The following is a 26,777-nucleotide window of genomic DNA, read 5'->3' on the forward strand; positions in this document are numbered from 1 at the left end:
ATTGAAGTCGTCGTCATCTTCTTCAGAGCGGTTACCGCCGTCCCACAATCCTTTTCCGGTTTCCGCGTTACTGTCTTCCGTCGCCGACTCCCTCTCGATACGCGTGCGGTACACGCGCATTCGCCGCAGCCTCAGTACCGCTGCCTGATCTCGCTCGCTGCGGGACTTCCGTCGCCTGGTCAGAACCGGATGTTCCCTCGGTTTACTTCCAATATCGCTGTTTCTAAAAGGAAGGAAAGTCTCTGTTAGCAATTGTTCATACAATCGTGGACTTCGAAAACAAACACAAAGCAAATTTTGCTTTCACTTTGTGAAAAAATGATCTTACACTAAAACAAACCATTATTAACTTTTTTAATCGCAGTCGTCACACAAATTTTGCATTTTTACTTAAATGCTTAACACGAACTTAAAAACACTTTCAATTGAATTAATTCCAATAACAGAGAGATCGCCAGACTTACGTTGACATGTTTGCAACGATGCTGCTATTCCCTTTTTAAGGCATTTAATCTGTTAACTACTGACTTTGTTCTAAAATTATTTTTTAATGGTTTAAATGTGTTTAATCCTGCTTTACGAATTAAAGGATTTAGAAAGTTTCTTGTGTTGCAGGATTATTCGTAACGTACTATTTTATTTCTTCTGAAGAATCTTTGTTGTTGGTTGTGGTATTTAATTTATGCTATTGGTAGTATAAAAGGAATTTAAAATCAAATTCATTCGACAATTTCATGAAATATTCGGCAATTCTCGGATTGTAAGTCACATGGCGCGTATGGCCAAAAAAATACTAGGGCGTGTTTTATTAACCAACAAAGGAAGATAATAAAAATGATGTTTGGATTTTTTTTTTCAAACAGCATCACCTGGAAATACTTTCGCTATTGCAAACTTCCTGCAGATTGTAAGAAAAATGAATACATATCAATAGCGCATTTCTTTCAACTTTCTTTAAACTATGTTTTAAAGAAACCGGTTTGATGTCCATGAATAGATAAAACACCGATTTAAAATATGTTTCATAAAGAAATGTTGGCCAAAATTATTAATAAAGCCGGCTAGAAAGGAAATACAAACAAATTCGCTCCGTATTTATTGAGATAGGTCGCTGGTCAGACGCAGTGCTTATTTCCCTTTAACGTACCTTAATTTGAATTATGATAAAAATGATAAAAACCACAATTTTACCCATTCAGCCACATCTTTGATGTATTGCAACAAAATACGTCGTATTGTATGAAAAAAGAACATATTAAACGCACGGAATACAGTCATCCGTACCTTGCAAAGTTTATCACAGAGCACTAGCGGATCCTGGACACCCAAAATGCACCATAGCAACACTTAATACATATCGCGAGAGAGGGGCGCAAGTCAAAAGCTTACGCCTCTAAGTTACGCCCCACCCCCACCTCTAACGTCAAATCCTGACCTCCCCCCCCCCCCCCCCCCCCCCTGCAGAGCATGCAAGTTGTATCATGAAAGTAAGATAAATGTTTTATAGAAGATTCTCCGAACAAACAAGCTTCTCCGAATTGCTTTGTAGAAACTAGATTCCACATACATCGGGCCGATTTTTAGAACTTTGTTAATGTTAACAACGTTATGAACTGGAAGTATAAAAGATACACATTTCTAACCCGTTTCAGCTTTACTTGTTTGTATTGAAATACGTGGGTACATGATAAAATATTTAACGTTTAAAAATTAATAACGTAAATTACGTTGTTAACTTTAACAAATCGGCCCATTATGTTTTCTTCGAAATAGCTGCACAAAAAAGATGCACTTCTAGCACGGATTGAAGCCCGTTACTGGCGTCCTTGTTTAACATACCCCAAACACCCATCGCAATCCAATCACAGTAAATTGGCTTAACCCTCTGGGGCTGATATTCGATCATTAATCAATCAATCACCGCTTAAATCACCAGCCAAATCTTGCCCTGTCACAGACAAAATCTCGTTTAAGCACATCGCAAGCACCAATTCGGAACTTATCCGTAAAATAGCCACAAAGTAAGTAGCGAGATTACACTTAATTGTTCCAGTAAAAGAGAACTTTGTTTTAAGTTTGTTTGATGATTAAAATGTCCCAATAGCTCCTACTGAGATCAGCTTAGAGTACGACGAGATTATTAAAGATCGAACTTTTTATCTACAACGCCTATACTTCTGTTCTTCAAAAACGCCGATTTTACTTTTTAGTCCTTGTGTAGCCGACCCACAAAAACTGCTCGTAGCACACCTCTGATATATTTGATATGACCGCAGAAACCGATCATATCATGTCTGTGCAATGAGTGACATTACTTCCAATTTATGGTATCCGTTTTGAAAGATTCGGGCAATATTGCTGAAAATCGTTATTTTATATCGCTATTTTCTTAAAATTATGTCATAATTGTATATATTGTTAATATTATTATCATTTGTATCAGACATTAGCTATTTAGCTTGTCAAAGAAATATGACTTCAAAATATGAATTAATAAGCCTTTAGAAACCAAAAAGAAATGTATAAATTTCCTTTCTGTTACATATGAAAAAAGTGAAACTTAACGGAATAATGTCGTACGTACATGTATGTGTTTTTGTCTTACGGCGTCATTCCAAACCTGTGCAGAATTCTTTGATATCTCGTTGGTTGGTTGGCACACTTTGCCCTACTCATGAGTTGAATCTGAATTTGCTCCGTCAAGTGTTTTACGTTTGTCGTTCCATTTAGAGGGTGGAAGCTGATAGTATTATACATTAGAGGGTGGAAGCTGATAGTATAATACATTAGAGGGTGGAAGCTGATAGTATTATACATATGTTAGCTCAAACATTTGATCTTTTGTGCACGAGGAATAGCACTTTCATGACTATACATTTTACGGTTTATTTAGTAACTAGCATGCCTTATGGTCCAGTTTAAAGTCATTGAACACCGACGCCGACGCCGTATCTCAACGACACCAACCCATGGCAACAGCTAGGGTTTTTTTTCTTTCTTCGGTTAACAAACAATCGTTAACTTAAGTTTTATTACTAAAACAATTACGAGTAATAAACATTATGTTAAACGCATTAAAAATAAGTTACAAGTGCATCGCAAGCGGATGGCAACGCTCGTCTGTTTTTTGTTTGTTTTTTTTCTTCAATTGTTTAGTAGCGTACTTGGACACATACCCAAGTTAAGGACCTTGACACACATGCGTATTATTACTGGAAAACATGTGTACTAAGCAACATGCATATTAAACGCATTGAATATACATTATTTTTTGTATATACTATGTACTTTAACGTTGTTGTTGTTTTTATATTGTATCGTACTGCTTTTTGGTATTTTGATAAACTCGTATAGTTATGGGGATTGAGATAAATAAAACTTAAAACTAACTGTCATTCTTACTTCGAATATCAATTTTGCCATTCGTTTGCATTCCGATTTGTTAGTGGGGTTTTTACTCAACGACGACACAATAGGTTATTATTTTTGTCCGAGAATTGCTCATGGAGCTAAAAACATTTCATCATATACCCGACTTTAGATAAAGATTTTTGTGCATCGATTTTTTTTTGATTTTTTTTTCAGCATAAAACGAACAAGCTAAAATGCTTATTCTATAGTACAACCATTCAAGAGAATACGTCACCGTCGGATACTCCCAATGCTTCGTTGCAACGGAAGAAAGTACCGAGGTTGCCGACGATGGAATACACGTGTACTTTCAAATACTTTTTAACGGATGAATGTTCGAATATGTATTCATGTTTTTCTTCGAAAAGCAGACGACCTAAAAAAGCATAGTCTACGATACTGCCGTTGTAGTGCGATAAGAATACACGACGTGTACTTTTACTGAAATACATGTTTAATGGCTAAATGTTCGCATATGTATGCATATTGTTCTTCGAAAATTAGAACAGCGAAAATGCGTAGTTTACTGGATACAGTACCATAGTGAGATAAGAATACATGCGTACAGTTTGTATTGGTATATAGGATGAATGTTCGAATATGAATGCATATTTTTCTTTTAAAAGTAGTCAGGAGAAAATGCGTAGTCTACTGGTTACAGTACCATAGTGAGATAAGAATACATGCGTACATTTTGTAGTGTTATATAGGATGAATGTTCGAATATGAATGCATATTTTTCTTTGAAAAGTAGTCAGGAGAAAATGCGTAGTCTACTGGGTACAATACCATAGTGAGATAAGAATACATGCGTACGTTGAAATATTCTTTTATAACGGATGAATGTTAAAATATGTATGCATGTTTTTCTTCGAAAGGCAGACGACTTGAAACGTGTAGTCTACAGTACCATTCAGAAATAGTGAGCGAAGAATGTACGTTTTATTATGCGTAGTCTAATGATAGACAAAGATAGTAATATAAGAAATACCACAGACACTGTTTAATGCCCGTCGTAATACACGTGCACTTTTAAATACTTTTATAGAGGGTGAATGTTCGAATATGTTTACAACACCAACCTCCGATCAGACCTGCATAATCAATCATGATGTTGAGTGTTGAGGAACTTTCAACGGATTGGGGCTGTTCATCCCCTATTGTAGCTTTCCCACAATTAATAAGAACTTTATTTTCAATAATTCTGCCTCATTTCATCCGCTGATTTGAAAACCAACAACCCGGTGAATTAAGCGGAATAGCTCAAACAATTCAACCGTTAATTACCGTTTGAAGCCCTTTAGCGAATGTCCCGAAGCAAACAAGATTTATTTTCTTTGCGTAGCTAGGCGATACCTTTACCAATAGAAGAATGCCGTTTGTCTCTATTAAATCGGCATTTATCAGCAAGATGGAAGCAGCCTCAAATCTGTTTGTTATCTTTCACAAATTGAGTTTCGACAAGTTTCAAATTAAGCATTTATGTATTCTGATGAACTCGCCTGAATGAAAGTCCGGTGGAAAGCCAGAGAAGCAAGTTTCGCGGTGAATGGCGGACTCAAGTGTCACATACTCTCCGTCCAGTTTTCGGAGGATGTCCTGTAAATTTATTGCAACTTGATGCATTGTTATGTTAATAAGAAAGGCATAGAATGGTCTGGGGGCCATGATTACGAACAGTATACAAGTCCGAGTTCAGCCTCAAGTGGCAAAACTGCAAATCATCATTCCATTATAACTTTCCTACTATATAAGAGTGAACAATTGTATACATTTTTTTGGTAAAATCTACTAGAAAGAGATGTTGTTTCTATATGTTTGCGTCTTGGTCCGTTTTCTTGGACTTGAGACTGTTCGTAATCATCGGCCATGATTTTCAAACTCATTTTTATTTTTTTAAATAAAAAAATCTTTATAATTCCAAACTAAAATTTACAATCCAAGAAATGTGAAAAAAGGGGAAAATACTATGCTTTTTGTACTGTCTATATATTCTAATATAGTAAAATTACAGTACAAAGTGCATATTTATGAGAGAAAAACTGTTTTTCAATAATATTTCTCATTTCTGGCAATGTGATTTTTAGTTTGGAATTTAAAAAGAATAGTTTGAGTTTGAAAATCCCATGCACCCTGATGTGTACATAATTTTGAATGACATATCACCTTCAAAACGCACACTTGCGGTACGTTTTCAAAAACAGATAAAAGGGGAATAATTCAAGTTATTGCATTTGCTTCAAATATTGTGAAACAAGGGCATGGTTACAGGGGTTCTTTCAGCTGAAAATTGTCAATCCTTAAATATCCGATGGGCCCGAGTTAGTATAAGGGATGCATGCCCCAAAGCAGCGTAAAAGACCTGAGACCCCTTTTGAAATTGTTCCCAGTCGTATATTTATTAAAGTTTTTTTTTAACATGTTTTTTGCAAATGTCCGAGCAATCTTTACAATTGCATCATAATTGTCTGAAGGTGATGGTCTCAATCCTGATTTTAGGATTAATCCTGAACTTCAGAGCCCCTGTATAAAGAACTGCTTTCATCTTATGACTAACATGATGACACTGATGATATCATGACAGGACATTCTTTTCTCTTCGAAATACAGACAAACTTAAACGAAATCGTCGTTGTTTCCGAGTAATGACTAGCATCATTTACTGGAGTACAGCTATTGTGACCACTGCAAGGCATATACATTAACAAGAGCGCTGCGGAGTGGATGCCATCGCTCCCCTGTTGTTTGTTGGTTGAAAAAGGGATACAACTCAACAATAATTGAAGTCAGAGTTATGTGCCTTGCTGTACATGTGTGTATTGCCTCTGGCAACGTGTACCAAATCGCATTTGAATATCTTGGAACCTTTTCTTTATTTTTAGCCTTGGTTAAAGTTTTGGACTATGAGAGTTAACATGTTGACATAGAAATAAATATATTGAACGTTTTTTTTCAGTTATAGCCAGTTTTGAAGCTTTTGTAATATGACAATTTAAGCTGCACTCTCACAGATTACCCTTTTGACAACTATTTTATTTATTGTCTTGGAATGAGCCAAATTTTGTGTAAATGTTTGTGAACCTGTGATATAAAACTGCTGACAAAATCAGATTGCAGTTTTTCATATTTACATTGAAAATGAATGTTTTATGGTTAAAAACACTTCGATGAAATTTTTGGCTGTCTTTCAAACAACTGAGATTGTTCTATTGGAAGTTATATGACTGAGTTGAAGGCGTTGATACAAAAATCAGCTGATTTTGAGGAAAAAAAAAGAAAGTCTAAACAGTCAATCTGTGAGAGTGCAGCTTTAACATGTTGATAGAAATTAAAACGCAACAATATTATGTGAATAATAACACCATTTATTTACAAGCCATTTTGAAATTTAACATAATTAAAATGATTGAATCACAAATAAATAACATTTACAATCATAAAATCAGTGGCCATAAATAACATGGCAAAATAATAGCAAAATATATTAACTATAAACAAAGCTTGGCTTATTTTTCTACTACTTTGACAGTCTTCTGACTTTATGATGACATCAACACAGGCAAAGCAATATTTTAAAGTTACACAGGCATCAGAATTCATTATACACAAACATATCACAGAAATAAAGCCATAACAAGAAAACAACATTAATATAATGGTGGTGGTGTGGAGAGGGGGAGGGGAGAGGTGGGTGTGGGGGTGCAATAAAATGCTGGTGCTCAAGATAAGGATTTTTATTCTTTTTTTCCCCCTGTTTCGTATATACTGATGCAAAAAAAATATTGAAAAAAAGAATAAGACCATTTTTATTTTTTTTTATTTAAACCAGAGGTCCAGCAATATGCAAACTAGATATAAACTTGAATAAAGCATTTAAATCTATCCCCCAACTTACAATACACGTATGAAACATCTAAATCTCATAATTTATTTACAATAAATAATGATTTCTTTGCTCCTTTTTTTAAAATGATTATGGCTAGAAAAGAAACACATTTCAATGAATCATGATCAAAGGTCAAATTTTGATTTTATATTAAATAAGAAATTTATATGGATTTCAATATACATATGTACAGTTTATGGCTCTATTATCAAAGATCGTATCATATGCTCACTTTTCATAATGGAATATACAAGTAGTAATATTTTTTATTTCGAAACAAATTGATTTACTAGCCACTAAGTGACTGCTAGTTTGAATTTGAAAAAAATGTTTTCAAACCAGTAAGATATTTTACAGCATCATTTTACCGAATTCCTTGATATTACATTATTTGGTCATACCCGTGTTGTTAAAAAGTGCTTTTTTTTCTTAGAGGGCATGCCAATCTTTGAGTCAATTGTTAACTTTGTTAAAGTTAACAAGATTAGCGCCATTTTTGTTAACTTTTTAACGTGAAATATTCGATGATATGTTCACATATTTACATTTAAGCAACTGCAGCTGAAAAACTTGTCTCAAATCTTGTTAGAAATAAAGCAGATCACATTTGTATCCATTAAAATCCCAGAGTAGAAAAGTTTGGAAAGTTAACAATGATGATGTTAACAAAGTTGTTAACTATAACAAAGTTCTAAACAATTGGCCCATTATTTAAAACCCTGACTAAGCATATTTCACAAAGTATGAATTGGTCTAAATGCAATTAAATCATAAAAAAATGCAATTTCCAGTAAATCACTATAAATCAACAACTTCAGTACACATGACACATACAATGACTAACGATGATAACACATCTAAACAATAAAACAACAGAAACATTTTATAACAAAATTATTTGTGACCTTTTAATTGTATATATTTGTGAATTAACCTGAATTATCATACATGGAGATGAAAACATATAATATTTTAACTATCCAACATTGTTCTTTACATGTGCAATGGTGAAAAACAGAAATTTAAAAAAATCTGAAATAAGGGTGCTTCTTTACTGAAATGCAGTTTTTGCAATCCATTACATCTTATAGTGATTTTTTTCCCCCAAAACACTGATTTCAGTTTTAAAACTGTATGCTTTTATCTACATGTATAACAACTGAACTGACCTGGAGGATGTAGTTTATTCTGAATCATCAGACCTACGGTACATTTCTCAAACATTCGGAAACACTGATATGTAAGAACATTATTTGAATATTACAAGACATAATTAGAAATTGACTGCGATGATTCTTTTAACAACAATGTCAAGGAAAAGAGATACATAAACAGCACTTCCCAATGTCAAGTCTGCAAAGATATATTTGCTAGACGACATAAATACATGTAGGTCACTAGTGGCTAACAAATACAACACAGACGTGTTTCGACACCCTGTACGATGGAGGGGCAGAGAAGGAGAGTTGGGGAGGTGGTCCCTTGATTGCTTGCGGTCAGCGGCATGTTGGGAAGGGTTTTATCTTGGAGGCTCCGTCATCTTTGCTGCTGATGCAGGGCTTGTGGTGGTTGCTGAAAAGATGGATTTTAATTATGTCATCAGAAGTTTTATTAAAAGTAAACTAGAGATAAAAAACAACAACAAAACGACAACAGCAGAAACACAAACGATATGGGCCTCAATAAAAACCCTAATGCAACATATGCTCCAAGTTTCATATGAATATATGAGTAATGACCAAAATTATTTTAATCTGGATGACAAGACTATGACAATAAGTCAACATTTTTTATTTGAAAAACATAAGATAAAAACAAATGACCTCATAACACTTACAATAACTGAGTTTCGAGACAGTTGTCAATATTAAAAACAGGCTCATTTAATATCCTTCAGCAACTCAGTATAACTTAAATTTTGATGCCATATTCATATATATGACAAAATTCTAAGACAATTCTTAAATTCTTTTTAACTAAGACAAGGGCAATAACTCAGCATATAGAGGGTGCAGCCAGACACAAAACCACAGGAGAACAATTGAACAGGTTGCTTAACATTCCTGATATGTTTCATCACAATGGCTCATATAATTTTGGAGATGTGCCACAAGATTTTGTGACTGACAAGAAAGCTGGATGGATGAACATTTTGGTTTATGAGCTTTCACATTCCAGGAAACCCTTGATGTTAGTGTGAATGGACGGACAGAAGCGAAAAGACTTCAAACCTTTTTAGAGGGCGCATAAAAAAGACAAAAAAATACAAACTACAATAACCTCATCTATAATGATTTTTTCGGTCATTTAGAATACACATTAGTAATGGGTCGGCAATACCCTTTAAATGATACCATGTGATATCGGGTGAATTTTAACATTATCGCAAACGGCTCAATAAAATGACAAACATGTTTGGACATGAGATACCTGAAAGATAAATGGTAAAAAATGATAATTAGAATGGCTCTTTTCACTTACTTAAAGTAATACCAAAGGCTCTTGCTAACTCTGCTTTTGAATACAAGCCATTGTTGTCCAAGTCATATAATCGTTTCATATCAGCCTCCAAAGGGAGGTTACTGGTGCCCACAAAACCTTCCAGATCCCCGAATCTAATCTGCCCTGACCCACTTCTGTCCCAGCGACTGAAGTTCAGCTCAAACTCTGTAATGTGGATGATATGAAGATGTACAAGTAAATATATAATATAAATTTATGCAATGATTTATGTGTTGAAAAACTACAAATGTAATATCCTCCACGCTCATAAGTTTGTTTGTGGTTACCAAGTCGGACGCGAGGGTTTCACAATAGTTAACAAGAGATGTTTGTCAAACATTATGCCCTCCCTGAGCGCCTTGTTTTCAGGATAATATGGACAATTGAATGAAATATGCATGGACTGAAATGACAGCTGATTTGTCACTGCCATTGGATGCCGTTGAGGCAGTTTTAAGATTATGACCATTCAAAGTGTGAGGTTAGAGTGTGTTATGACCATGACCTTGACTCTATGATCTCAAAATCCATAGGAGTCATCAGCTGGTCACCAAAAATCTAAATATCATGTTTGGGGCCATGGGAGCAGGCATTGACAAGTTATCAAACAGACAAGCTTTTTTCGCTCAAGGTCACTGTGACCTTGACCTTTTACCCGATGACCTCTAAATTCATAAGGGGTCATCTACAGGTCAGACAAAACTATAAGTCAAGTTTGAGGGCCATGGGTGCAGGCATTGTCGAGTTATCACTCAAAACATTTTTGCATTCAAGGTCACTGTGAACTTTACCTTTGACCCAATGACTCCTAAGATCAATAAGGGTCATCTCCTGGTCAGGCCCAACTTCCATGTCAAGTTTGATGATCATAGGTTCAGGCATTGTTGAGATATCACTGGGAGGAGATTTGTTAACTTTTTGCGTTAAAGGTTACTGTGACCTTGACCTTGGCCTGATGACCCAAAAAGTCAGGAGGGGTCATCTACTGGTCAGGCCCAACCTTCATTTCAAGTTTGATGACAATAGGTCCAGGAATTGTCGAGTTTGCTTTCAAGGTCACTATGACCTTGACCTTTGACCCCCTAAAATCAATAGGGGTCATCTACAGGTCAGACCCAACCTCCACGTCAAGTTTGAGGGCCATGGGTGCAGGCATTGTTCAGTTATTATTCGGACAAGCTTTTCTCATTCAAGGTCACTGTGACCTTGACCTTTGGCCAAATGACCCCTAAATCAATAGGGGCAATCTACTGGTCAGGCCCAACCTCCAAGTCAAGTTTGAGGGCAATGGGTGCAGGCATTGTTCAGTTATCACATGGACAACCTTTTACCATTGAAGGTCACTGTGACCTTGACCTTTGGCCCAATGACCCCCCAAAACAATAGGGATCATCTACTGGTCAGGCCCAACCTCCAAGTCAAGTTTGAGGGCTATGGGTGCAGGCATTGTTCAGTTATCACATGGACAACCTTTTACCATTCAAGGTCACTGTGACCTTCACCTTTGGCCCAATGACCCCTAAAATCAATAGGGGCCATCTACTGGTCAGGCCCAACCTCTAAGACAAATTTGAGGGCCATGGGTGTAGGCATTTTCAAGTTATCACTTGGACAACCTTTTACCATTCATGGTCACTGTGACCTTGACCTTTGGCCCAATAACCCCCTTAAACAATAGGGGTCATCTACTGGTCAGGCCCAACCTCCAAGTCAAGTTTGAGGGCCATGGGTGCAAGCATTGTCGAGTTATCACACAGACAACCTTTTACCATTAAAGGTCACTGTGACCTTGACCTTTGACCTGATGAGCCCTCAAATCAATAGGGTTCATCTACTGGACAGGCCCGACCTTCATGTCAAGTTTGAGTGCCATACGTCCAGGAATTGTTGAGTTATCACTCGGACAAGCTTTGGTGTTACCGACGGACCGACATGTGCAAAGCAATATACCCCTCTTCTTCGAAGGGGGGCATAATAAACATGATTCATTCAAATGCTAACAGAAACTTAAAGTATATTTAAGATGATTCAGTCTGATTCTTGTACCAAGCTATAATTCTTTATCACTTAATTATCCACTTACTGGCATGATGCCGAACCACCCCAACATAAGTATTCATAACTGTTAGCAAATGTAGAGATTTACTAGTCATGCTATGACCATGGACAAACACAAGCACATTGACTTGATTAAAAACAAAATTGATGGCAGTCGAAACAAGATTTAAGGCTAATGTCAATTCTAACAGCAGTTTTTAACTTTTGGTTGTCATTAAATTCATAGTTGCCTATTTTAAAGTGCCATGTTAAAATCACAGGGGCAGGGTGTACAAAGATAATAGAATAAAAACTCCATTTTTTTTTTTTTTGTAAGTTATCATTAGTAACAGTTCCCCCAACCATTATTAATAAGCCTGGGATTTTTTCTTTTTTAAAAATGTGGGGGAGGGGCGTGTTCAAAGGGGGTTGTCAAAACAACGCACCCTGCCACTGTGGTTGAAATAATACTCATAAATTCATACCCTTAAGGGTTTTTATGAATGGAACATCTAATATTGGAACTGGCACGACAGTGGGTGGGGCAGCTTCTTCATTTCCTGAAAGACATAAACAAGTGTGTACATGTATGAGCATGTTTAAATACACACTCGTAAAATACTAAACAATACAATATCAAGTAATAAGCAAAAAAACACCCAACTAGATGGTTGTTTTAGGGAAACAAAAACAGACATCTGCACCCCCCCCCCCATGCTTGTCTCATTCTGTTTCATGACAATTAAAGTTGTATTGGAGATATGGAGCAAACACTGTTTGTTTAGTGGATGAACATTTGATGCAAGTGTTATGAAAATCATTTAAAGGGACGAGACACCAGATAGTCCCAAAATTGGCAAATACATTATTTCCACAAACAAGTCCAGAATCAATGTCAGCTAGTATGAGGCCGATAATACATAATGAAAGGAATATTTTGTCTCTGTTTCAGCTGAGTTTACCCATTCAAAAATAGCTCAAAATGGTTTCCCAGTTTATAGTGTGTATATTAAGCATGTTAAGGTCATGTGATTAGTACAGATACATATAACTATTTTTAAATTAACTGGGATTTACGTGGTAGGCAAATCCAATAAATTTCGAATTGAAAAATACACAAAAACTGCAAAAGATATATGTGTCATAAGCGATGTGATACATCAGTTGGTAAGCTTCAAGGCAATAATATCAATTTTATGTAAGTTTTTTACAATTTCCCTTTTTTCTTGCACTTGTATCATCTGGTATCTAGTCTTTTTAAGGCTTGAAACCGAACAGAGTGGATATGACAGTAGAAAAGACAGACAATTTCATAGTAATTTTAATTCATGGTGAACCAAATCACCCTATTTCTTGGTAATGACTTGAAATATAGAAACAAACCATGAATAATTTTGATGGATTACATCATGAAATGTTATTTTATTTAAATACCCAATAAAATAATAAAAGCAAATTTACGTCCGAAGGCCCAAAATCGCGTGATGTGGCTCATATTCTTTTGTTTAACAAAGTAGGTAATTATTGAAGGCTATTGAAATCAGATTTAGGATCAATTCTGATGACAGCAGCTTTCTACGGTTTGCTGATACAGAATCATAGCGGCCTACTTTTCCAAATGCAATGTGTTGATATAATACCTATAAAATAATACCTTCTGGGGACTGTATGAATGGAACAGTTAATTTTGGAACTGGCACGACAGTGGGTTGAGAAACTTCTTTGTTTTCTGAAAGACACATACGGTAATTAAACAAGTATATACATGTACATGTTTGTGCATTCTTAAGTGAATTGGGTTTCTTAAGTGAATGGGGTGAAATGGCTGGTTATAAAAAACCTTGCCGAGCTCAATATTCCGCACAACACCCATATTGTCTAAGTTTGATGAGGATTGAACAGAAGCTTCTTGTTTAAGAACAAGGACAACTAAGCTGATGACACCTTGAGTAATTTTAGCAATTCAATGGCCATAACTGTGAAAAGACTGGATTACATCGCTGGTTATCCAACGTGGACGAAATATTCTAGTGATAAAAATACAAGACAAAAACTTCTTGAGGTAAAGTGTCAACAACTTATTGGACGCTACTTTGTGAAATGTAAGCAATTCAAGGACCATAACTGTGAAGAGACTGTGGTGACATGGCTGGTTTTCGAACTTGGCAAATACATTGTGCCCATACACAGTCTTATTGTCCAAGTTTGGTGATGATCAGACAAGAGCTTTGAGATTTAAAGCACACAACTTAGCAAATACCGCCTGCCCACTGCAGTTGAATCCATAAAACCCTTTCCATCTAATGGCAGGCATATAAATTACATTTAAACTTCAAACATTATTCATGATAACTAAGCCTACAATGGCAACCCATGCCCTGTACGTACCTGTAACATGCTCTGTTTCGCTGTTGGGGTTTTCTGGAGCTCCTGTATCCATGTTTTCACCAGGCAATTGTTCTCCTCCATCTGACTCTTGCTCCATGTCTTCAGGGGATTTAGTTGTTGGAACACTCGTAGTTAATGCCCCTGTGGAAAACAATATAAATTGGAATAAGGGAATGTAGTGTAGAAACATGTGTTTGCTGCAGTCTAAGGCCATACCAAACAAATTCTATATTTAGCATCATGGAACTGGTAGGTTTTCAGCCTTTAAAATACATTACTGTCAACTGCTGTGAAAATTATCATTTTGTAAAAGCTTTTGATAACTTGAAACTGCATGTACACTGTATAAAATATTACTGCATATAAATGCTGTAAGAGCCCAGAGAGAGAGCCCATTCTCCATGGTCCCTATTATGGGGCGAATTGAGCGCAGCCTATCAATCCTTTTTACGTAGAGATTTATATATTTCAAGCAAGGTGTCAGAAAAATTACATTAGGCCTCAAAAACACGAAAAAACAAATTTAAAAAAAATCAAAATAAGGCTAAAAAAGAAGTTGTAGAACTTAATTATGATAAAGCAAATAAAAATAAGCCCTTGCAATATAACTTAACTAAAGCTATCACAATACTTTTCTTTTCCCACCAAAAATGCATATGAATTTATAAGGATCAAATAAATAAAATACACCATCAGCAGCGTACCAGTAGACTCCATGTCGTGTTGTAGTATGGTGATGTATTTCTGCAGGGCTTGAACCTGGTGGCTGAGATTGAACATCGTGGAGTCATGCTTGAACAAGGTCTGTGACATTTTCTTTACATCTGACCTCAGTGATACCAGTGAGTCATTCAGGATCTGTAGAATAGTGAGTAATATGAAAGCCTGAATCACTCTGGAAGATGTTGACATAAATTGGAGTAAAAAATGCCTATCAATTTTATACTATTTAATGCTAACAAATAATTAAAATTCCTCCTTCTACAAAAGTATAATTTGATTTTATTTCTTAACAACAGGAAGCAAAGATATGAAATAGTACAAAAAAGAAACATTTAATCTGAGAAATCCCTTACATCAATCTTATCCTTGAATCCATCACCCAGGGTGTTAAACATTGCCATGGTAACATGATCAGCCGGACTGACATCATTGTCCCCCTCAGTCTCCTCCGGCTCAATGGTCTGGCCAAGTGGGATAGCAGTCCCCTTCTGTAGATTAGCTAGGATATTTGTGATGTTCTTAACCAGGGAATGTACCTCTTCACTGCCGACCAGTCCTTTGTCAGTAAGCTGATAATGAAAAGTTTTCCAAAACTAAACTGCCCGCGAAACTGCTACATTTATCCCTCATTTAAATTTTCACAAAGCAATACCTTAAAATATTCCTTAAGTGTCATTTGAATAGATGTTTTATTAACATCTACCAAATAAAAATGAATTTAAATGAAAATAAAAATTTGGCATCAATTACTTTTCAAAGCAATCATAAATCAGTTTTCTTTTATAAAATGGCAAATACATGTACTTTTTTAATGGATAAACATGTACATTTACAACCCATATACCTACCAAATCATTGACTATATCAGTCACAGCTTCCCTGAATTCAACACTATCAAAGTTGCCGGAGACATCTGAGTGACCCTGACCAACACCAGGTTGGACACTGGTTAGGTTCTTGGCAAGCTGCTTTGTTGTATTTTCAAACTGGAGTAACTGTTCCTGTAGGTAGTAAGACATTTGTTAAAAAGTACTGTACACTTGTATCATACAAAACCCTACTAATGCAGTATAAACATACGACATATTCAAACATGTTCTAGAGAAAATCAGAAGAACAGCCCCTGGGATCCAAGTCAAACTTGTTATTGGTACTCCCTGCTACTCCAACCATCTAGGACTGATTGGACTGAGAAATGTTTGTGATCCCTTAGTACCAATAATGCTTTTGTGACTGTCAACTATTTTGCCATTTTCTTAAAATCGGAGGGAACACTTTGGATCAAGTGACATAGATGTTCTTGTACTACATGATAAATTCATGCTTATTTGTATCACTATATGATATTATGGACTATCAGAAATTTTGGGGTGTACCAACTTCTGTCCTCAAGGCTGTTATAACAGTATGGCAACGAGAAGTAAAATTGATACTCAAGTACTCGGACAATCTTCCGATCGAGTACTTGGGTACTCGATTACCAAGTACTCGATTAACTTGAATTGGATTTCGGGAAAGAAAAGTTTGTGTATACATCAATCAGGAATGTACAATGTGCGTTGGTCGTAATATTGGCCTTTTCATCTTTAAATAAGACTGTCATTATGTACCTTAACAGAGAAATCAATACAAAGAAAACAAATATTGTTTCATGCTTTTAATTTGTCGTTTTCATTTTATTTTATGCGTATATATGTACATTATAAATAGGACGGAAAACTTGGATCATATTCGAGCGTTGAGATGATCGAGATTACACTCAATAATGAACAACATTTAGAATTACAATAAACGAAAACTGTTCATTTGTTTAAGAAATACTTAACTAGAACTGTAGGCTAACGAATACCCCCCACCCCTCCATGTCTAGGTTGTTTGCCCTGGAGTTAGGCCGGACAAAGCTAATTTTGCCTACAAGGGGAGATAACTCCAGTCAGGGTCATGTGACCTGTACCAAATTCACAGAGGCGAAAGTTTACAACATGGCCATTAATTTCTGAAAGTTTGATAAAGATTTGTTGAATAATAACAAAGATGAATCCCGGACAGGGCTTATTTTGCCTACTTTAACACATCAAGGGGAGATAACTCCAGTCAGGGTCATGTGACCTGTACCAAATTCACAGAGGCGAAAGTTTACAACATGGCCATTAATTTCTGAAAGTTTGATAAAGATTTGTTGAATAATAACAAAGATGAATCCCGGACAGGGCTTATTTTGCCTACTTTAACACATCAAGGGGAGATAACTCTGGTCAGGGTCATGTGACCCGTACCAATTTCACAGAGGCGCAAGTTTACAACATGGCCATTAATTTCTGAAAGTTTGATAAAGATTTGTTGAATAATAACAAAGATGAATCCCGGACAGGGCTTATTTTGCCTACTTTAACACATCAAGGGGAGATAACTCCAGTCAGGGTCATGTGACCTGTACCAAATTCACAGAGGCGAAAGTTTACAACATGGCCATTAAGTTCTGAAAGTTTGATAAAGATTTGTTGAATAATATCAAAGATGAATCCCGGACAGGGCTTATTTTGCCTACTTTAACACATCAAGGGGAGATAACTCCAGTCAGGGTCATGTGACCTGTACCAATTTCACAGAGGCGCAAGTTTACATCATGGCCATTAATTTCTGAAAGTTTGAAAAAGATTTGTTGAATAATAACAAAGATGAATCCCGGACAGGGCTTATTTTGCCTACTTTAACACATCAAGGGGAGATAACTCTGGTCAGGGTCATGTGACCCGTACCAATTTCACAGAGGCGCAAGTTTACATCATGGCCATTAATATCTGAAAGTTTGAAAAAGATTTGTTCAATAACGACAAAGATGAATCCCGGACAAAAAAAAAACGGACGGACAGACGGACGGACAACCCGATTCCAGTATACCCCCCCAAACTTTGTTTTGGGGGGTATAAAAATGAAAGTTTTCATACTGAAATATTGTTCTTTTCCTCATTAATATTCATTTTTCCAGGATTAAGATATCCACCAATCAATTGTGATAATCATTGCAAAAAAATACGCCTATACTGGAATCATTGCACGTAACGGTCATTACTTATTCGCTCGTCAACGTCCATTGTTTAATGAAAACACACTAATTGGTAAACAATACAATTCTGTAGGTGATGTACTGCTATCTTAACCTCGCTCATTGACACCAGTGCTATTTGCAAATTAGGGCCCTTTATTGACAGTTTGCAACTATCACAACAACTGTCAAATAATTTATTAATGTCAATTGTGTACACAGCTGGGATTAGAGGGGCCGTAAATTGTCGACTTGGAAACACCAAAGATCTGATACTTTCGTCTGTTAATTGTGAATTTAATGAATTTTATAAAAGAAAATGATTTTTTTTCCGAGTACTCGAGTAGTGATTTGATACGCGGCTTCTCGGATGATTGATCGAGTACTCGGGTACTTGTTGCCATCCCTAATAAGGATTGAACTTTAATCAAGCTTAGAAAGTTAAATCATGCAGGGACAACACAGATTTTATGCCCATTATCATTCTGGGTTTGCCATCCCTAATAAGGATTGAACTTTAATCAAGCTTAGAAAGTTAAATCATGCAGGGACAACACAGATTTTATGCCCATTATCATTCTGACTAAATTTGGTGGTGATTTGATAAATGATTCTACAGTTATTGATCAGACAACATAGTGGACGAAACTTAACAGGTGAAACTTGAATACGTCCCAGTCTATGAACAGGCGTATAAAAACAGGTTTCAGAACTTCATGCCCGTCTCCAACCGAATATTGAAGTTAATTTATTTGAACTCGTGTTTACACACAGAGTCTTGTATAACACACATTACCTGATATTTGGTGCTGGTGCTCATGAGTAGAGACACTTGAGTAGAGAGGCTGGAGTTCATCTTAGTCATCTCTTTAGTCAGGTCCTGAATAAAGATATTTTCATCATCATACATACATGGTCCTTATGCTTTCTTTCTTCTAGAAAAATGAAGTCAGCATGATACACACAATAAACAAGAGGGCCAAATGGCCCTGAATCGCTCATCTGTCATATATTGCACATTCTTCCATTATATACAAATATTGAAAACCTAAGCCTATGAACACGGGGCGTGGCCAATTTTGACCCCAGGGCTAAAGTTTGAACAATCTTAATAGTGGTCCGATAAACGATGCTTCAAACCAAATATCTAAGGCCTTCGCCTTTTGGTTTCGGAGAAGAAGATTTTTTAAGTTTTCATCATATACATATATAAGGAAACCCATGACCGCCCGGGTGGGGCCATTTTTTGACCCCAGGGCTAAAGATTGAACAATATTGGTACAAGTCAACTAGATGATATATCATGCCAAATATCTAAGCCCTTTTCACTACTTGATTTTACGTGTGTATCTATATATGTATATTTGTTATTAATTGTTGTATGTGGCCCATATTGAAAATTGGTATGTGTACTTAATATGTTATCCAGTTTAAATTAAGGCGTTACTTGTCTTTGTGAGTTCGGAGAAGATTTTTTAAGTTTTCACTATAACACATATAGAGAAAACCCATCAGCCCCGGGGTGTGGCCAATTTTGACCCCAGGGCCATAATTTGAACAAACTTTGTAGAGGTCCACTAGACGATGAATCATGCCAAATATCTAAGCTCTAAGCCACGTAAGTTCAGAGGAGATGATTTTTGAAGTTTTCACTATAAACATATAGAGAATACCCTAACCCCCCGGGCGGGGCCAATTTTGACCCCAAGGCCATAATTTGAACAATCTTTGTAGAGGTCCACTAGACGATGAACCATGCCAAATATCTAAGTTCAGAGGAGATTTTTGATTTTTTTTACTATAAACATATAGAGAAAACCCACGACCCCCCAGGGGCGGGGCCAATTTTGACCCCAGGGCCATAATTTGAACAATCTTTGTAGAGGTCCACTAGACGATGAATCATGCCAAATATCTAAGCTCTAGTCCAAGTAAGTTAAGAGGAGAAGATTTTTGAAGTTTTAACTATAAACATATAGAGAATACCCATGACCCCCCAGGGGCGGGGCCAATTTTGACCCCAGGGCCATAATTTGAACAAACTTTGTAGAGGTCCACTAGACGATGAATCATGCCAAATGTCTAAGCTCTAGGCCAAGTAAGTTCAGAGGAGAAGATTTTTTTTAAGTTTTCACTATAAACATATAGAGAAAACCCATGACTCCCCGGGGCGGGGCCAATTTTGACCCAAGGGCCATAATTTGAACAATCTTGGTAGAGGACCATTTGGTGATCCTACCTACCATATATCAACGGCCTAAGCCTTGTGGTTTGGGAGAAGAAGATTTAAAAAAAAAAAAACTTTTGGTTGCCATGGCAACCAGAGTTCTGCATGGAATTGAATTCTTTGAACAACTTTGATAGAAGACCACCCAAGGAACATCCCTATGAAGTTTTATTAATATTGGCCCAGCGGTTAAGGAGGAGATGTCTTTTAAGTAAATTGTTGACGGACGACATACGACGCACGACGGACGCCGGACAAAAGGCGATCACAAAAGCTCACCTTGTCACAAAGTGACAGGTGAGCTAAAAAGTTTTAGAAATGAAGGAAATGGGAATCCCAAGAAAAATCACTTAACAGTTCAATGATCAAAATTACGAAAAACAAGCATGGGTGAATCATTCTAAGGCTTGCAAAACATCAGGTTTTTACTACATGTCTTTATATTCAGACATTTAGATTATGATCTAATCAATTCTTAAAGAATGAGCATGGTAAAAAAATATTTTGAAATTAGGATTTAAATTTTGCTAATTACATAAACTTAATCCAGATATTGGAAATAAGCATTACCTGGATCATTTTAGCTACTTCTGGAGATACAGAGTTATCTGGCTGGTCACTCGGCTTGGCTTGAGACTGAAACAAGGACAAAGGTATAATGTACATGTACACAAAGGTTTACAGTAATAACAACAGATTCCATTGAAAATATGTTTTGACAAGAAGATGATCATGATTGCATAGCTATATACTAGTATGGATGAACAATTTCGAAATATTCATCTACGGTCTTCATAAATGGGTCAAAGGCGGCCACTTTGCCCTTCATCCCCTTTACACCACTAAGCTATGTTAGCCTTACCTGATTGAGGTTGTGTATCTCAGTATCGATGTCTCCCAGGCGTGTGTTTGTTGTCTTCATGAACAGGTCAGAGGCGTCCACTTTGTCCTTCATCCCCTCAACATCACTACCCATCTTGGCCACAGTCTGAAAATACATCCAAATATAGATTCATAATATTAAGTATTTTTAGTTTCAGATCAAAACATCATATATATATATTTATATATATATATATATATATATATATATATATATATATATATATATATATATATATATATATATATATATATATATATATATATCACTCAATTAAAACAGAACTGAAACAAGTATCACAGAAATCACTGTACCAGAAAACTGTCAGGTGAGCTTTTATGTATCAAATTTCACAAGATTTAGATCATTGAGCAAAGCAAAGTTGGGAAATTTTATTAGAGTGCAGATGCGCTGTCAAAATCGGGGCATAACTCAACAATATTTATGGAAAGAGTTAAAAGCCTTGCCGTACATGTGTGTAACATCTCTGGCATCATGTGTACAAAGTTTTATATACGGTTGAAGATGGCTAAGGTTAAGGGCTTTGCTTGAAGACATTGCTGACACCACAAACAACCACACCATGACTATCACAATTGAAAACCTGAACTTTTCCTTGACATTATGTCAAGTTTTGAATAGCGTAATAAACATCTTCATAAACAATCTTGTGTTGTACAGAAATAAAAATTATCTGAGCCGCAGAAGTTAATATCTAGATTTATCTCTTGAAAGGCTTACACTGGAGAGTGTTACAAGCTTGTCTGGCAGCAACTTCAGCTCAGGGGCGAGTTTCAGTCCTTCTGTGACAAGGCTCACCTCCCCAGATACTGCCTGAACCTACAAAATATATAATGACATTTATTTCTAAGTTTTGATATTTTACCATTTATGTAGACATATAAATGAGCAGTGATCTTTTATTTATTGTAGTGTCACCCCTCTCAATTAAGGGCCAGCCCACAGGACTTATGCTACACCTTGACTGATGACCATGAAAATCTTTAACTACTCAAAATTACTAAACCACAATTTGACGTTTATATAATTAAGCTTTAGGCAGCTATATTTTTTAGACAGTGCAATTCCACATATATATACCTTCAGACATGACAGTAAAACAAAAGACTAATATCAGAACAGTATACTCCTATGAAATTTGATATGCTGAAAAAGTCCACCATTTACAAGAAAGCAATTGTACCAAATGATCAAAGACAGGATCTTACTGTGTTGTTGATGTTTGAGATGTTCAAAGTAAGGGTCTGTAACATCTTAGTCTGTTCCTGTATGGTCTTGTTCATGCTTGACACCTGGAGGAGTAGCTTCTGTGTGTTGTCACCATTACTGGCACTTCGGCTCTCCACTGGAATCAAAATCATGGTTCATAATACTACTGTGTCATCACAATGATCTACACTGTGAGGAACTCACCCAAGTTATGATAAACAAGATGCTGAAGTGCACAAATTTATTAAACCAGGTCCCAATTTCTCGAAACTTCTAGGGCTTAGCAGGCTTAAGCTTTGTAATTACTGGTAGCAAATTTTTATTTGATAAATTAAAGTGACACTCTTATTCAAAATCAATACATACACATGTATAACAAACATAAATTTTGAGTGATACACCTTTAACTTCTTCCTAAACAATGCATTTATTGAAAATTTAATAACTGATAACAAGATTGTAACTGTATTTAAGAGCTAAAAATGCAAAAATATTAGATGATTGGTGACTGCAGGAGAATTGGTATGATCTTATATAGGTACATGTAGAAATACCATGTTTTCTGCACCTTTCTTTTAAATGTAACTTGGCGTCCTTCATAAAAATCCTTGTTTTGTACATTTATTCATCCTTATTGGTATATCAAAACAATTGTATTAATTGTGGTAAATCTTATTTTGGAGTAAGAGTGCATCTTTAAACATGATTTAATGTGATTACCTTAATATAAAGATAACTCCTTAAAGTAAAAAAAACCCTCATGAAATCAATATTATGCAAAGAAAACAAAAATAGTGAGCTTAGCTTAGTCCTGTTATAAGGGACTAGGAAGTTTCGAGAATTTGGCTCAGTTAAAGGTGTAAAAGCCTTTGTCAATCAAACACACATGACTACTAAATACTACAGTTTCTGACTGTCAGGCATCTGCCTCAAATCAGAGAAAACAAACAACTTATTTGTAGGTGTGAGTGTGTGTAGTGTCAATTTGTGTACCAACTACTTTTTTCTTCTTTCCATAACTAGAGCTGTCACAGGAGTGACGAATACCCCCAAATGCCGCCTGGACACAGGAATGGCAAACCATTCCTTTGAAAAGAGGCCATAACTCCAAGGTTACTGCACACTGCATCTTCTTTTGTCATGCATGTATTGTTTTATTTAAATCTGTTGAGTAATTTAGAAGTTACACTGCTGACAAGAAAAACTAGCCTTTCATGAGTTATCGTCCGGAAACTGTTTTTCTATTTTTAGTAACAGTGACCTTGACCCCACCAGCCCCAATATGGAACTTGACCTGTATCATCTGATGTTACACCTGTGTACCAAAAATTGTTCAAATCAGTCAAGCCTTTCATGAGTTATCGTCCGGAAACCGTTTTTCTATTTTTAGTAACAATGACCTTGACCTTGGCCCCACCAGCCCCAATATGGAACTTGACCTGTATCTTCTGATGTTACACCTGTGTACCAAAAATTGTTCAAATCTGTCTAGCCTTTCATGAGTTATCGTCCGGAAACCGTTTTTCTATTTTTAGTAACAGTGACCTTGACCTAGGCCCCACCAGCCCCAATATGGAACTTGACCTGTATCTTCTGATGGAAACCATGAAAACCGACAGACCGACCGACCGACAGACAGACCGACCAACCGACAAGCTCACTCCTATATACCCCCTCAAACTTCGTTTGTGGGGGTATAATAATTAGTTACTTTATTAAAATATCATTCAATTCACATGTTAACACAACATACAATTGACAATTTGTTTATATTTGTCCATGCATGTAAATTGTAACTGATAAATCACTATGTGAAACAGATAATGTAATTTAATAATATTTTATACAATTACGACATATTCACATGTTAACACAACATACAATTGACAATTTGTTTATATTTGTCCATGCATGTAAATTGTAATTGATAAATCACTATGTGAAACAGATAATGTAATTTAATAATATTTTATACAATTACGACATAAACAGCCACTTATATTAAAGGCTCAAAATAAAGGTTGATGCATTTTTTTAACTAATATGACTTTTATAATAAAAACAAAATAAAGCATATGAAGTAGGTCAAGATAAAAAAACATTAAGATTTGTTAAAAAACATATTTTTAATTTATTGCTACATGGCCACAAATTCCCCAGTTAAAAAGCCCCCAAATTAAGCTACCGGTAATAGTATTTTATCTGTACCAAAATTATACACTGTTTTTGTTTTGATAATTTAAGTCAAATGAGTTTAACATGAATTGATAATGCATTCAAAATAAAATAAAATGCATCAACATAAATATTATACTGTGTGCCCTAAATAAAATATATGAAAAACATGAACCAGCATGCAAAAAGTTTGCCTGCCACACACAAATAACCTTCTAATGCTGTACAGTGACTGCACTGACTTCAATGGCGTGTTGTTGATTAATAATTCAACTTATGGGAAGGCTATCTGACTATTAAATTACTTTGAACCAGGAGTAGACTTCATAATATTAAAACAGTGGCTAGGGGACTAGTTCACATTGATCTTATGAGTGCAGTACTCTTTTATAATGCATACCATGTTTTCATTAATAAGGCCACTACTTTTATATAAATTGGTTTACAAAACCGGCGGGTCTAATTTTCCGAAAAGTACAAAAAAAATAAAAAAATAATTTCACTTTTTTTTCGAAATTATTTTCCCGACCGTATTGATTTTGGTGCGAAACGAAAGAAAAACGAACGGTAAGAGTACGGACGCAGTCGATTTTGACTGGTTTGTTGTTCCGTAGCCGTAATACGGTATTCGCCAATTTATAGTGATAGCATGTGAGCCATTCAACAGTTATGGCAGCGCCGTTGGCAATGGCGGAATTGACGATAGCAGTCATTCTTTGTGTGAAATAATTAATTAAAATATGCAGGAGCTGTTAAAATAACAATAGCAATAAACATTGGCAAATTTAACAGCCGACACAAACAATAACTGTCACGTGATTGTTGTTTTTCCCCGCCAATTTAGGTCATGAAAATATTGTTGTTTATAGATAAAAAATAAAAGTGTCAGCGGCTGCCATCGAATTAGTAGACACAAATATCTGTAAATTATGTGTGAGAAAAACATTTTATAACATTTTATGGTTAAATATCAAATAACAGTGCACTAAGTGGGAATGGTGAAATCGAAAGTAAAATTTCTAAGTTGACACCGGTGACCTAGTTTCACAAGTTCGGTCGGTGGTGTTTATGGATTTTAAATCACAAAATGGTTTGGAAATACTTGTCATTGAGTCAATGTAAAGCTTGTGTTTATTTTAGATTACATGTTTATTCATGTTTGGGTTAATAGTAGAGTAAAAACAATGAAAGAGTTGAACACATGTGTCAATGCCAGGAGTTGTGTGCAAAACATTTAGATAAAACAACACGGAAAACTATTTTGAATAAGTCCATTTCAATTTGTAATGAACTTGATATTTCACTATAAATGAGATTTGTTGTTGTAACCAAGGAATACTCTTTAAAATGAAAAATAAACAAGCATGAAGTATAGATGCCCTGTGAACGCATGTATACACAAAATGGCGGAGTTGGGAGAAGATGAAAATGTCCTATACATAATTATGGATTTCTCTGTTACTATCATTGGTACATAAAGTTAAGTCACATGCAAGATTTATTATTTTGCTATGTGATTTTTATGTACTGATGTGGTAATTTGCTGCAAAATTTGAATTTGAAATGGATTTGGTGAACATCCCATGGTAAATATCCCGGTCCGAAAATATCCGGGCTTAGCATGGATCGGGTTACACACAACTAGGACCCCTCATGGTGTAGGTTATATATACTCAAATCTAGGTCTAGTTTGGTTTTTAGTTTTTCAGGAATTGTTTTCGCAATATTAAAGCTCAAATGTCTTTATAAAATGTTACCTCCTTATTTACAAAATTGGTAATTATTTCACTTTATTGACATTTTCCAATATGAAAATAACTTAAACAATGTTTAGAAAATGTTATGTATTGTTTTAATACAGTGCAATTTTTGTGTATTTTAATGCGTAAAATTCGCCTCCTCTTTTTTTCAATTTAATATTGGTAAGTTTTTAAGTGTTCTGCATTCACTTTTGCTTTAGCATACCCTTAAAGCTAAACAAATGTCTTGCTGAGTGATATTCAATGTATCTTTGATTAAACGTGTAGTTTATACATGTACATGTAAACATATTTTATAGTCAATATCATTGATGTTTTATATGCACAGTATGTAAGATTTAAACTGTGTGTTCAATAAGAACTTTGAAACTTTGAGTGTATTAAAACATGCATTAATAGCAGTTTAAGAATTTAAAATGACAAGTAAATTATATAAATTTTGACTGTGTTTATGTTGTTTTCTGATTTTCACCCTTTAAGAGTATGTTTTGTGACTTTTTTCCTTTTTT

The 26,777-nt window shown here is 35.6% G+C and overlaps 1 protein-coding gene across 3 annotated transcripts in view; it reads right to left on the reverse strand.

Annotated features, from left to right (window-relative positions):
• Positions 1–6,755: 6,755 nt before the first annotated feature.
• Positions 6,756–26,777, reverse strand: part of LOC128213732 (uncharacterized) — a 39,079-nt gene continuing 19,057 nt past the window's right edge. For all 3 annotated transcript variants that reach the window (XM_052919752.1, XM_052919753.1, XM_052919754.1), the window contains 13 exons: positions 22,333–22,469; positions 21,845–21,943; positions 21,083–21,208; positions 20,791–20,856; positions 18,790–18,873; positions 15,796–15,948; positions 15,301–15,516; positions 14,929–15,082; positions 14,225–14,365; positions 13,491–13,565; positions 12,322–12,396; positions 9,779–9,964; positions 6,756–8,869 (listed from right to left, as the gene is read on the reverse strand). In XM_052919752.1, the coding sequence (XP_052775712.1) occupies positions 8,817–8,869; positions 9,779–9,964; positions 12,322–12,396; positions 13,491–13,565; positions 14,225–14,365; positions 14,929–15,082; positions 15,301–15,516; positions 15,796–15,948; positions 18,790–18,873; positions 20,791–20,856; positions 21,083–21,208; positions 21,845–21,943; positions 22,333–22,469 (1,565 nt within the window). In that variant the 3' untranslated portion in view covers positions 6,756–8,816. The remainder of the gene's footprint in view (positions 8,870–9,778; positions 9,965–12,321; positions 12,397–13,490; positions 13,566–14,224; positions 14,366–14,928; positions 15,083–15,300; positions 15,517–15,795; positions 15,949–18,789; positions 18,874–20,790; positions 20,857–21,082; positions 21,209–21,844; positions 21,944–22,332; positions 22,470–26,777) is intronic.

Source organism: Mya arenaria, chromosome 13, assembly GCF_026914265.1.
Source record: "Mya arenaria isolate MELC-2E11 chromosome 13, ASM2691426v1".
Lineage (NCBI taxonomy): Eukaryota > Metazoa > Mollusca > Bivalvia > Myida > Myidae > Mya > Mya arenaria.